We start from the raw sequence: 12,332 nt of genomic DNA on the forward strand, positions 1-12,332 counted from the left end.
TAAGTGTTTGAGGCCTAAAAGGGGATTGTTTAAACACTGATACATGGCATGAGGTAACCTGAAAACATGGGAAGGAGGAGAGAAACAAAGCATAACCTTAATGAAATGCTGCATGTAACTCGATGAATCTTTCACTCCTATCCATGTGACATCTGAAATGATGAAGAAAATTTTCTTTACTGAGAGGGGTGAGAAAATTGAACCTTCTACCACATGGAGCAGTTGGAACAAATAGCATTGGTACATTTAAGGTGAGGCTTGAAGCGTCCATAAGGGAAAAATGAATAGAGAGATATGGGCCAGAGTGGGAAGAGGTAATTAAAATGAAAGGAAGCTCTATGGAGATTAATCACAGGCATGGAACAACTGGGCACAATAGAAACTACAGCAAAAAAAGACTGTAGATTAATCAGCATGCACTTTGACTTGAATCAATTATTTTGGTTTGCATAATTTACCATCATTTCCTGTCTGTCATGTTCTAGCATATTATGAACTTTCATTCAATATTTTAAAATTTTGAATGCAGTCTATTAAAATGGCCACAGCAAATCATGTGGTCCTTGGCAACCTGAACTCTGGACAGTCCAAAGTCTCAAACAAACACCTAATTAAATATGAACATTCAAAGCATTCCGGGGAATTTGCATATCCTTTTGTTTAAGGATGGACAATCAACAAAACCTCTAAAGCATTCCAGCTGGCTCGTCTTTCTATTCCACCATGGACAAAAGGAACAACAAAATGGCACCGAGTGGCAATCAGCAGCGATCCCATTTCACCACCTTGTGGTTAGAATTTACCATTTGTTAATTATAATCAAATAATAAAGACTCTTGGTATTATAACTGATGAACTGGATTCTTCCTGCTGTTTCTAAATGTTCCCGGGAAAGGCAAGAAAGTCCACAATGCTATAAGAAAATGTTTAGTGCTCGGCCTACTGGTTTCCCTAAGTTTAGGAAATATGTCTATCAACAAAGCACCCTAACTCGTGGTGAATCGAAGAGCTAAAGTGATTTGGTGATTAAAGATTCAAGTAGTGTTTGAACCTGGAACCCATATCTGGCCCATATTGAGGGATTTTATCTTGCCCAGCTTAAACTGGAACCATTTGTAAAATATATTGCAATTTCTTATCAACAAGAAGGCTCAGATAGCTATCTTTCATACTCAGCAAAACCAGATCCCCAAAAAAATCTAAGGATTATTAAACTTTACGGCACAAAAGAGGCTGTTTAGTCTGTCAAGCTTGGGCTAGCCTTTTGCTGGAGCAATCCAAAACTTGCCCTGCTGTCTCCTCCGAACCCTGTATCACCACCTGCTTCCAAAGTTTATCCACTTTTCCTTCAAAAGAGACTACACTTTTAGCACCGTACAAAACCATACTCAGTACTAACTGTATTTTTGTCTTCTATTTGGTTGCATTTCTAACTTTATTTACAACCTGTCATCATCTTCTTAGTGTCTGAAGGCAGAGGATTTGGCCAGTGCTGTTGTTTACATCTTGAGTGCACCCCTTCATGTTCAGGCAAGTAGCAATCCATCATCGGCTACTGGTGAATATTCTATTGCACAACTAGTTTCAATGAGAATCCTTTCCTTGATTTCTCAATCCTTCCGTCCATTTATTTTTAAACTGCAGTTGCACTTTTATGGAACATTTAATGCAGGAAATGCCTCAAGATGATTCACAGGAGAAGCCCATGCAGAACCATAATATAAATCTGGGAAAATGGCCGAAAGCATAGTTGAAAGGATACGTTTTGAGCAGACTTTTAAAACTATAAGGAAGTTTGAAGAATAGAGCTGTTACAGCTGAGGGCTGCTACAGAAGACAAAGCAATGAGCAGAGCATCAAAGGAGACCAGGGTTGAAAGGTTGGATAGATGCCTGGAGGACTCAAATTGGGGCAAGACTATGTTGGACTTGTAAGTAAAGGTGAAACAGTCGAATTTGTGTTAAGGGACAGGAAGCCAATGCAGTTCAATGAGAATAGAGCACAAGAGTATGAGGCTAGGGTATTGAGTTTTAAGCAAGACGTACATAAAAGTTTGGTGCTTTCAGTCTGTTGTGTCTGTAAAATCTCAAATACTTCGAACAGTTTATTAACCAAACATTTTGCCCAAGTACCTTTTATAGAACAAAGGACAAGGCACGTGTATAAATCAAATAATTTTATTCAATAAACAGTAAATTACCCTTAAATTAAGTACCCTTAAATTGTCCCACTAATAACAGCTCCCGATTCTTAATATTACCTGTACCAATGAACTGAGTCACACTAGGTGTCTGATTCTCTGTCTCAATTTCCCCCGGGTTTCTTACACGAAAGTGGGTCTCGCAGCTTCCTTCTGCCACTGGTCAGTCGCCTGGATTACCTCTGCATGGGTGGCGGTGGCATAGTAATCCAGAGACCCAGAATACTGCGCTGGGTTCCCAGATACAAATCCTGCAGATAGTGAAATTTGAATTCAATAAAAATCTGGAATTACAAGTCTAGCTATGAAACCATTGTCGACTGTCGTAAAAACCCATCTGGTTCACTAATGTCCTTTAGGGAAGGAAATACGCCATCCTTATCTGATCTGGCCTATATGTAACTCTAGACCCACAGCAAAGTGGTTGGCTCTTAACTGCTCCTCAAAGGAAACTAGGGGTGGGCAATAAATGCTGGCGACACCCATGTCCCATGAACAAATTAAAAAAAAAAAAAAAAAAGATATTTGCTGCTGGGAGTTCCAGGGGTTCGATTCCTATATCACTCCTCGTACCTTTCCAGAATGTTCTCCGGCTCCCAGCCAATGAGGTCACACGATGGGAGTGGGGAGTGGCACCAAGCAATGGAGTTACTAATGGCCACCCAGCAGGACATTCCGGCTCCAATCCCTGGTACGTTGGACGTAACCTTGTCTACACAAAACAATCGATCTATGAATAAAGCTGATTATCTCTTGATGGATGAGTGATTTACTCAACCAAATGAATAAAGCCAATTGCCTCTTGATGGGTGATTGTTAAGGCAGGTCCAGACATGTCCTTGCAGCTTGTCTGAGTTTCTGTGTATTCAAAGTTGGTGAAATTCAAATTCCCATCAGGCTGTTTGTTGCAGCTGGCTGTGGTTTTATTTAAAATGTCCAATTTTCAAATTAAAGTATCCAATTTTCGGGCCTAATTCGTAGGCTGCTGTACGTTTTACCACAAGTGATATATTGGAGAATGCTATGGTATTTTCCATGATATTGAAATGGCAAAATGGTGGTGTAGTCGATGCTGCTTGTTGACAGAGACCCTGCTCAATTAATTGGATTAGAAAGGCACAATAAAGACACCTGAATTTAGTGCAACTATGCTTTATTCAAAAGAGCTTGCTTAATCATGATTTCTGAGAACATAGTACAGAGATGACTCAGATTCACCACTGAGATCTAGATATTACCCGCACTAGTGAAGATGGCTGGCCAGGCTATGATCATTCGGTGTGGACATCTTCTCCGAGCTCAAGGCTCCTCTTCTGCGATGGTTGATGCCACGGATTCCCAAGATGTCGCTGACTATGTGTTCTGATTTCCATTTTGTCCAGGTTCTGCTAGTGCTGAGACATGAGAGATATATATACACAGACAGTCACACAGGCCTGAGTCTCATCAAGACTTAAACTCATTAATAGAAATAAACAGATACTCCTATTTCACCAGGGTGATTTGATCAAGATCCGTTGTTCTCTAAAACACTCATGTCTGACCAGTTATTAGCCAATTATGGAGTCTGAGGGCCTCTTTGTTTATCGTTCTTCCTGTTGCAAAGTTGATCCCTACTGTCTCCAAGTTAGTTACATATTCATAACATGGTCTTTTTATGCTGTAATCGGGTGATCATAAAGTTCTGTTTAGCGATACTGAGTTTTTATGCTGACAGCCAATATTGATTCTGGCCAGGGCCTTATTTGGTAGTTCATGTTTTTGGCCGATATGTCTTTTTCCCTCTGCCAGTCTGTCTCCAGTACCCACATACTGGTCAAGTGATAGAGCTGCAATGTCATTGGCATACACTTGGAAGATAAAGGTATATTGTCACCAAAGGGCAACATGTAAAAGAGGAAAAGTCAAAAGCCAAGGATGCAACCGTGGAGTAAAGGTGAATGGAATGCTTAGATTTGTATTTAGAGGATAGAAGAATACAAGTGAGCAGTTCTGGGCAACACATTATAAGGATACATTTTGGCTTTAGATTTAATAGAAAGAAGCTTGAACTCCAATGATAAATTATGAGAGATTATACAAGCATTGGTTGTATTCCCTGAATGTTTAGAAGGTTGTGAAGCAGTTTGAGTGAAAAGTTTCTAGATATTAAGAGGAGCAGATAGAGAGTAACTATTTCCACTGATCGGTAAAAATTACCGAGCCAGACCTTGCAGAAGTGAAATTAGGAAACACTACTGCTTACAAGGAGTGTAGAAGTTTTAAACTACCTTCTGCAAACAGTAATTGAAGCCAAATCACTTGTTAATTTTAAGCCTGAGATTGATAGATTTTATATTATCCAAAGTTATGTGATATGGGGCAATGGCAGGTACATGGAATTAGGTTGCAGATTAATCCTTGATCTCCTTGAAGGATGGTAAAGGCTCGGGGGGGTTACATGGCTTATTCCTGTCCAATGTTCCTAACTAGGTATGTGTCAGTAGAGAAAAAGTTGAAACCCAAAGTGGGATCACATAAGGATAAGTGCCAGGATCATAACTTTTATTTACAATTTAAACTTCCAAATCAAAAACACAGGGCGGGATTCTCCGACCCCGCGCCAGGTCAGAGAATCGCCGGGGGGGGCGGGGGCGTGAATCCACAGTCGGCGCGGCGCCCGTCGGGAGCCGCTCAATGCGGCCCCCCCCCCCCCCCAGCGATTCTCCGCGCTCGAAGAGACGAATGACCGCCGAGTTTGGCCGAGTCCCGCCAACGCCGTTCGCGTGTGGTCCTAACCGGCGGGACCTCGGCATTCGGCCGTCCTGGTGTGGGGGAGGGGGGATCCGACTCCGGGGGGGGGGGGGCCTCCACGTTGGCCAGGCCCGCGATTGGGGTCTACCGATTGGTGGGCGGGCTTGTCCCGGGGGGGTCCTATGTTCCTCTGCGCCGGGCCTCTGTAGGGCTCCGCCATGTTGCCCGGGGCCGGCGCGGAGAAGGCAAAACTCGCGGCGGCCATGGTACACATGCGCGAACTCGTGCCGGCTGTGGCGTGCATGCGTGAACTCGTGCCGGCCATGGCGTGCATGCACGGACCCATGGCAGCTATGCTGGCGCCCGTATCGGCAACTGGAGCTGCGTGAAGTGCTCCAGTGCCGTGCTGGCCCCCTCTGCGGCGCAGGACCACTTCTCCTAGGGGCCAGATGACGCAGTCGTAAAACGCTCTGGCGTTGACGACAGCATCAACACTTAGCCCCAGGATCGGAGAACCCCACCCACAATTTCTAAATTTGAGGATGACACCTAATTAGCAGGGGTAATTAACATTGCGAACTGCAACAACTTACAAAGAATTGAATAAGCTTGACAAATGAATTTCAACATACAAATAAGTGTGAGGTATTACATTTTGGGAAGTAAAATAAATCTTGGAAAATTAACATTTGGATGAGGTAAAGGAACAATGCAACTCAGGAATTCAAAATACACAAATCATTGAAAACTGCAATGTTGGCCAATGAGGCCATGACAAAAGCAACCTAAGTACCACGGTTTATTTCTGTAAAGGCAGAATTTAAAAATAGAGAAGTTATGCTAAACTTGTATCGAATCTTGACTAGACCACACTTGGAATATTGTGAACGGTTCTCGTTCCCATATTATGAAAAAGTTCAGAGCCACTGGAGATTTACTTGCATGATACCAGAACTGGAAGATTATACCTGTCAGGAAAGGGTGAACAGCCTTGGTTCTCTCTCCTGAAGAGAAGGCTGAGGGGTGACCTTATAGAGTTCTTTTAAAATTTTAAAGGTTTATATAAAAGTAGACACAGAGAATGTTTTCAGCAGAGCTAGAAGCCATCCGTAAAAAACGGTCACCAAGGGATCAAATGGAGAATTCAGAAAAAAGGTTTTGAATTTGGACTATGGTAAGAATATGAAAACTTCTGCAAAGAGAATAGTCCCAAGACATTTAAATGGATGCTAGATAAGTGCACAAGGGAGAAGGAATGCTGAGTGAGAAAGGATGGGAGGGAGGCTCTCATGGGGCATAACTGTCACGACTGGTTGGGCTGAATCGCTTGCTTTGGTACTGTATATTCTATGTAACTTGGTTTTTCAAAAAATTGTATAAAATTAAGTTTATTAGCAGCACTTTAAATGGTCAGATTTCTCACCTGTGTCACACCATCTTACAGGGAAAGCAGCCAATGGATTAGTGGCAGCTGTCTTTGGTCCACATGGCCATTTGCTTTTGGCTGTCCAAGCATGTGTTTCACTTTTATTATTTATATTGCCACATTCCACTGGTTTCCTCATTCTGCTACATGCATCCTACCCTTGCCCCTCAGAATGTCCTTGTCACATATTTCATACAGATAATTTGCAAAGGATGTATTCTACTTACCTATGTGGAATATTTCCCTGCCCCACCCCATAATATGGAGCACCATTCTTCATATTTAGTGCCTTCATTGCTGCTCAATGTCGTTTCTGGTGGCACAATGGTTTAGCACTGCTGCCTCTCAGCTCCAGGGTTCTTCCAGGTGCTCCGGTTTCCTCCCAAAGTCCAAAGAGGTGCAGGTTAGGTGGATTGGCCATGCTAATTTGCCCCTTAGTGTCCAAAGAGCTAGGTGAGGTTACGAGGATCGTGTGGAGGTGTGGGCTTAAGCTTAAGTAGGCTGCTCCCTCCAAGGGCCGGTGCAGACTCAGTGGGCCGGATGGCCTCCTGCACAGTAGGGATTCTACAATAACATTTCCAAAATTGCTATTGCTTCTTTCCTCAGATTAAAAAAATTCTGCCGCCCTATTATATACGTTGGCATAAAAGTGGAGTGCAGTTTAGTATTAACCAAGCTGTATGAAACTCCCAGCATCTACTTTGTGAATAATTTAAAAGTATGCATTAGATTTATTTAACTGACTACTGATTCTGCTTTGGCTTCAGATTGGAGACATTCAGATGAGGCCTACAGAGCAGCGGACATAGCAAACAAGGAAGGAGTAGCCACAGCTGTCAATCGGCAAAATAGGTTACGGCATGAGACCTCTGCTGGACAGTTTTAAAAACAAAAATGTGATGCTAAGGGTTGTGTAACATCCCATTTCATTTGGCCCCGCCTAACTGGTAGAATTCACCTTTCATACTCTCCAAGGAAATGTTGTGTGCCTGCATTGAGAGATCTACTGCAGTAGCAGAACATGTTAGAATTATTTTATGTGAAGGCAAACCTTTTAACTTTATTTTATGTCTCTTGCTTCTGACTGCTGCAGATCATTTTAGTGCCAACTGTAGCAGTAAAGGTGCAAAAAAAATATGATGGATGATTGTGCTGCATATATCTATGTGGAGAAAATGATTCTTGAACGCCTGGCTTTCCATCTTTTTGGACATTTGTTTTATGTTGAACCAAGCTGACAGTTATGTGACTACTTGTAGGTGTGCATATCTGTTGATCTCCGCTCTGGTTTGCACTGATAATCCATTGGTACCGTCGGGTGAAAATGTTAACTGTTTTGAAAGGATTATTTTACGGGGTGTAATTGATAACTGATTGTAATAAGTAACCAGTCTCATTGCTACATAGTGATGATATTAATTACTTCTAATATGTTTTCATTGCTGCTTCATTATGGATTAGAATAATATTATGGACCAGGAAAAATAGGTTTATCTAGTTTTTATATGTAATTTTTTAAAAAAGGAAAAGCCTAAATCACAATGTTAACAGGGCACTCAATGGGATCCAAAACAAATCAAAGATTCCTCTTTTTTTTTTTTTTTTGATTCTCTTTACTAATTTAATTTAAATTTTTACTATTCCACTATTTTTTTTTCTAAGTTCCTTGTACAGAGGAAGGCCTAGCAATAATGATTGCATCTAGTGGCTTAGTGAAGGACATTCGCCCATTGCCTTCTATGATCACCATCAACTTGTTTAAAACGAAAAGACTTCTCAAGCGGTTTAATGCTATTGAATTCTAGACCAACTGGGCTTCAGTAGTGTTGGTTGTCACCTAAATGTAATTCTTCAATTTGCCTACTGAAAATTCCTGCTATTAGGTTTCCTTTATAATTTCAACAATGCTGTTAGAATGGGATATGTACAACTAACACCATAAAGATTTGCCACTGAGGAATGTGTCATTCTGAAATTTATAGTATCTCTACTCTCTTCCACTTGAAGCCATATCTTGTTCATTATCTAGGGATGTTCAAGTTTTGCTGTGAGATTGCAGTAAGGTGGCTCTTTGAAGGTGATGTCACCTTGGAATATACCACAACAGGCAAATAAAGCCACACCAACTTGAAACATTAACTTTGTCTCACTCTCCACCGATACTGCCAGATTTGCTGAGCATTTCCAGCATTATTTGTTTTTATATTAAATAAAGCCACATTCGTAGTAACTAAATACTACATAGCATGCTCAACTAACCCAGAATACTGTATAATAGCTGAGTGCACATCTGCAATGTTGGGTTATAAACATTTGTAGCCTTGTCTGTGGTGACGTATTTCCAAGTGACATCATCTTTATTTCAAAGGGGCTAGCTACCATATGGCAGTATAACAGTAAAACCTAAATGGTCGAATGCAAACTTGTTTGGGACATCAGCTGTTTTCCAGAAATGCTTGACACCCAGAAATGTGTTATCTGATAATCCAGATGCCAATTTACTTCACAGTTCACTTATCTCTAATGAATAAAAATAAGAAAGGAAGTACACATTTTAAAAATACTTCTTTCTCCGAAAAAATGAGCAACTTGTAATGATCGTGTTTTCACTCCCCACATGTGAGGAAATTGCAATGGTTTTAATGATGTGACTTAATTAAAGCTGTGCCAAGTCCCATTAACTCCAATAAGACAAAAATGACAAGTTTGTGTTTTGGGAACACCATTTTCTTTCCAGTTTTGACAATATGACCGTATCAGGGTTTCACACTGTGGCATTGCCACTTTAACAGTGAAAGCCAACAGATAGAGAGCATGCTCAATGTAATTTTTATAAATGGGGAATGAGCTGCTCTAAGACAATTCTGTAAGGTGACACCTGGTTCATGTCTCGGTTTTAATTGGTGTCAAATGGCCTGAAAGCCACTATCAGACTACTCGTGGGCAGCATGGTAGCACAGTGGTTAGCAATGTTGCTTCACAGCTCCAGAGTTCCAGTTTCAATTCCTGGCTTGGTTCACTGTCTGTGCGGAGTCTGCACGTTCTCCCTGTGTCTGCGTGGGTTTCCTCTGGGCGCTCAGGTTTCCTCCCACAGTCCAAAGATGTGCAGGTTAGGTGGATTGGCCATGCTAAATTGCCCTTAGTGTCCAAAAAGGTTAGGTGGGGTTACTGGGATGGGGTGGAGGTGTGGGCTTAAGTGGGGCACTCTTTCCAAGGGCCGGTGCAGAGTCGATGCGCCGAATGGCCCCCTTCTGCACTGTAAATTCTGATTCTAGCTCTTAAACTTTAAGTAAATCATCTTGTACTTTGCAGACTTAGCTTCACGTATAATTCATGTACAAGATTACGACACAAGATTTTGCCTTATCCTACATGATTAGTAATTTTATTCTTTTGATATAAAATTGATAAATTTAAAGAAAGGGGATATGTGTGATAAACCTTTGGCCACTCTTCACTGAAGTGTGCTACAGATTTCCCAGTTCAAGTTGCTGACATTCTGTTCTTTTCCCCTGCAACTCTGTTTGGTATTTGTATATTTTCCTTGTACCCTCATCTCCTCTTCTAAGGCGGGGTGGAGGAGGGCAGAGAAAGCTAAAGAAGAAAGGGAAAATCTGCTCCGGCTCCTTATACTGATCATTACCCTGCTGCTCTTGTTGATAAATGCATGCGTGTGAAAGCCAGGTGAGGACTGGAATGGTTGTTGATTGACTAAGATTGGGCAGCACGGTAGCATTGTGGATACCACAGTCCAAAGATGTGCAGGTTAGGTGGATTGGGCATGATAAATTGCCCTTAGTGTTGGGTGGGGTTACTGGGTTATGGGGATAGAGTGGAGGTGTCGACCGTGGGTGGGGTGCTCTTTCCAAGAGTCGGTGCAGACTCGATGGGCCGAATGGCCTCCTTCTGCACTGTAAATTCTATGAAAACTATAAGATACCATCACTTGTGTAGAGTATTGTCGACTGTCCTCTGCTACCTGTCCAAGTGAGCATTCCACAAAGGCTGTTTGATCACCATCCAATTGTCGTTTTATGTTTAACGTGCTCTTCCCCACACATCCAAATTGTAGAGCACCTGGTGCAAGCTTTGGCATCCCAGTTGGTATTTCTGGTTTTCACATTAATATTGTAGGAAGATTGCTGAATTCTGTATAATTGTTGGTAGCCACTCTAATATCTGCTGACACATTCTGTGCGGTGTTCCTAAATAGTAGACATATAAATGTTGAATCAGTAAGAAATTGAATAACTATGAAGATTGAGTACCTAAAGCTAATTGAAGCACAATGACCTAACCATATTAGATCCCCTTCACATATAAGCACATGCTGTTCCCAACTACCCAAACTCCAAGCATGCTTCCAAGTTATCAAGAGTCAGAAAATATGTTCCACCAATGTGCTGAACTATATTAACTGTCCCTGTTTTATTTAAGTGCCCTGTGTCAAAAAAATCTGTATGTATTCTTCTCTGAATAATAAAATAAAAATAATAATTAAGTGGTTCATATGAAGACTAATTTCTGATGTATTGTCTCCTTGGAAAGTAATCATTGTAAAATTCAGCACAGATGCTGCAGAATTTACTGTGATCCTTTTTATTTCTGTGGCTGTTACAATCTAAGACGAAAGCCACACTTTGCGGTCCAACATAGCTGTGAAGTCTTTTTATTATCCATCAACTGTGAGTCAGGGCCACCTCCTTAGCTATGATACATTCTCAGATGGCATCATTGTACAACTTGATATGTTACTCTGTACAAGATATTTTGATTTGATAGTTGATGGAATCCAATGCATAAAGCGGGAAGAAATGTTGAAGGGCTCTGGCTTATAATTTGGCACTGTTGTCCAAAACAGTACTAGGTGGTTAAATGTTTTGTCTCATTACATGTGTGACTGCTGATTTTTGATGAATGGACACACAAAGGTTCTTTAATTCAGAGATTGGATTTAATGTCAAGCATTGCGGCTAGAAATGTCATGTTCATTGTGCTTTTTCCAAATCAGTTTTGGCTGCGGAAGTTATGTCATCACTTCTAAGTGACCTAATTCATTTGTGTGTCATGGTTACTGCATTTTCAAAGTCAAATGTCATGTATATTCAGGATATCTTTGTATATAAAGGCTGGAGTTGACCCTTTGGTGTTACAAGGGCTATCTCTGTTATGAGCAAACAGTTTAACTTATTGGTAATATGCACAGTTTGTATTCAGTCTTACTGAAAGAGTGCCCCAAGAGCAAACTTTTACCCAGAGCCATTCCAAAACACACAAGTACTATCTGCAAAGTGGCAGGTTCTGACTGAAAGCTACATTTTTCTCCCCAGAGAAACAGGCAGGTTATCTCTCCAGATCGTCTGACACTTGGTCAAAAAAAGGAGGGAGAGGGTGTGTTTTATCCTGTCATTTGAGGGGCAGGACCAAAAGACGTCTGCAAGCCCTCTTCCATACGGATCAGCGTGCCAATTTTAAATGGTACCTCAATGTCGAAAACCCCTCTTGCATTAGAGTCTTCTGTCTCTGTCTCTCTTTCCTCTTCCTCCCCCCCCCCCCCAAACTAATGCATGAATCCTACTCGCCCCACCATGACCGTGGCAGTGCCAGGGGAGAGCCTGGAAACATTGCATTCTGGGATCTCACCAGCATAAATCCCACTATGGGTCTCTCGAGAGTGACCAGCCATAACAGGATTTGTGACTGCAGGAACAGAGCCAGAAAATCTCTCCCCCCACGCAAAGTTTTATGCAATTTTCCTGTTCACAGATAAAAGTGCTTAATTTAATTTATTCTATTTGCTGCATCTTTTTATAATGTTTAAATAAAATATTTGCCACAAAGCATATCTATTAATCAGTGTCCTGAGCCAGAAGTGACCTCCTAAACCGCATATATAATAATAATCTTCTTTCTTTTTTTAAAATTTAGAGTATCCAATTTATTTTTTCCAATTAAGGGGCAATTTAACGTAGC

At 41.3% G+C, this 12,332-nt stretch overlaps 1 protein-coding gene across 3 annotated transcripts in view; it reads left to right on the plus strand.

Annotated features, from left to right (window-relative positions):
• dhrs11a (dehydrogenase/reductase 11a) overlaps nt 1–10,868 on the plus strand; it is a 101,284-nt gene extending 90,416 nt beyond the window's left edge. Inside the window, exons 6-7 of one of the 3 annotated variants that reach the window (XM_072469483.1) lie at nt 1,465–1,530; nt 7,127–10,868. In XM_072469483.1, coding sequence (XP_072325584.1) covers nt 1,465–1,530; nt 7,127–7,168 — 108 coding nt within the window. In that variant the 3' untranslated portion in view covers nt 7,169–10,868. Of the gene's footprint in view, nt 1–665; nt 853–1,464; nt 1,531–7,126 lie in introns of those variants that run through there. The other 2 variants (XM_072469484.1, XM_072469482.1) reach the window with 2 other exon arrangements.
• Nucleotides 10,869–12,332: the final 1,464 nt, after the last annotated feature.

This window comes from Scyliorhinus torazame, chromosome 12 (assembly GCF_047496885.1).
Source record: "Scyliorhinus torazame isolate Kashiwa2021f chromosome 12, sScyTor2.1, whole genome shotgun sequence".
In the NCBI taxonomy this organism is placed as follows: Eukaryota; Metazoa; Chordata; class Chondrichthyes; order Carcharhiniformes; family Scyliorhinidae; genus Scyliorhinus; species Scyliorhinus torazame.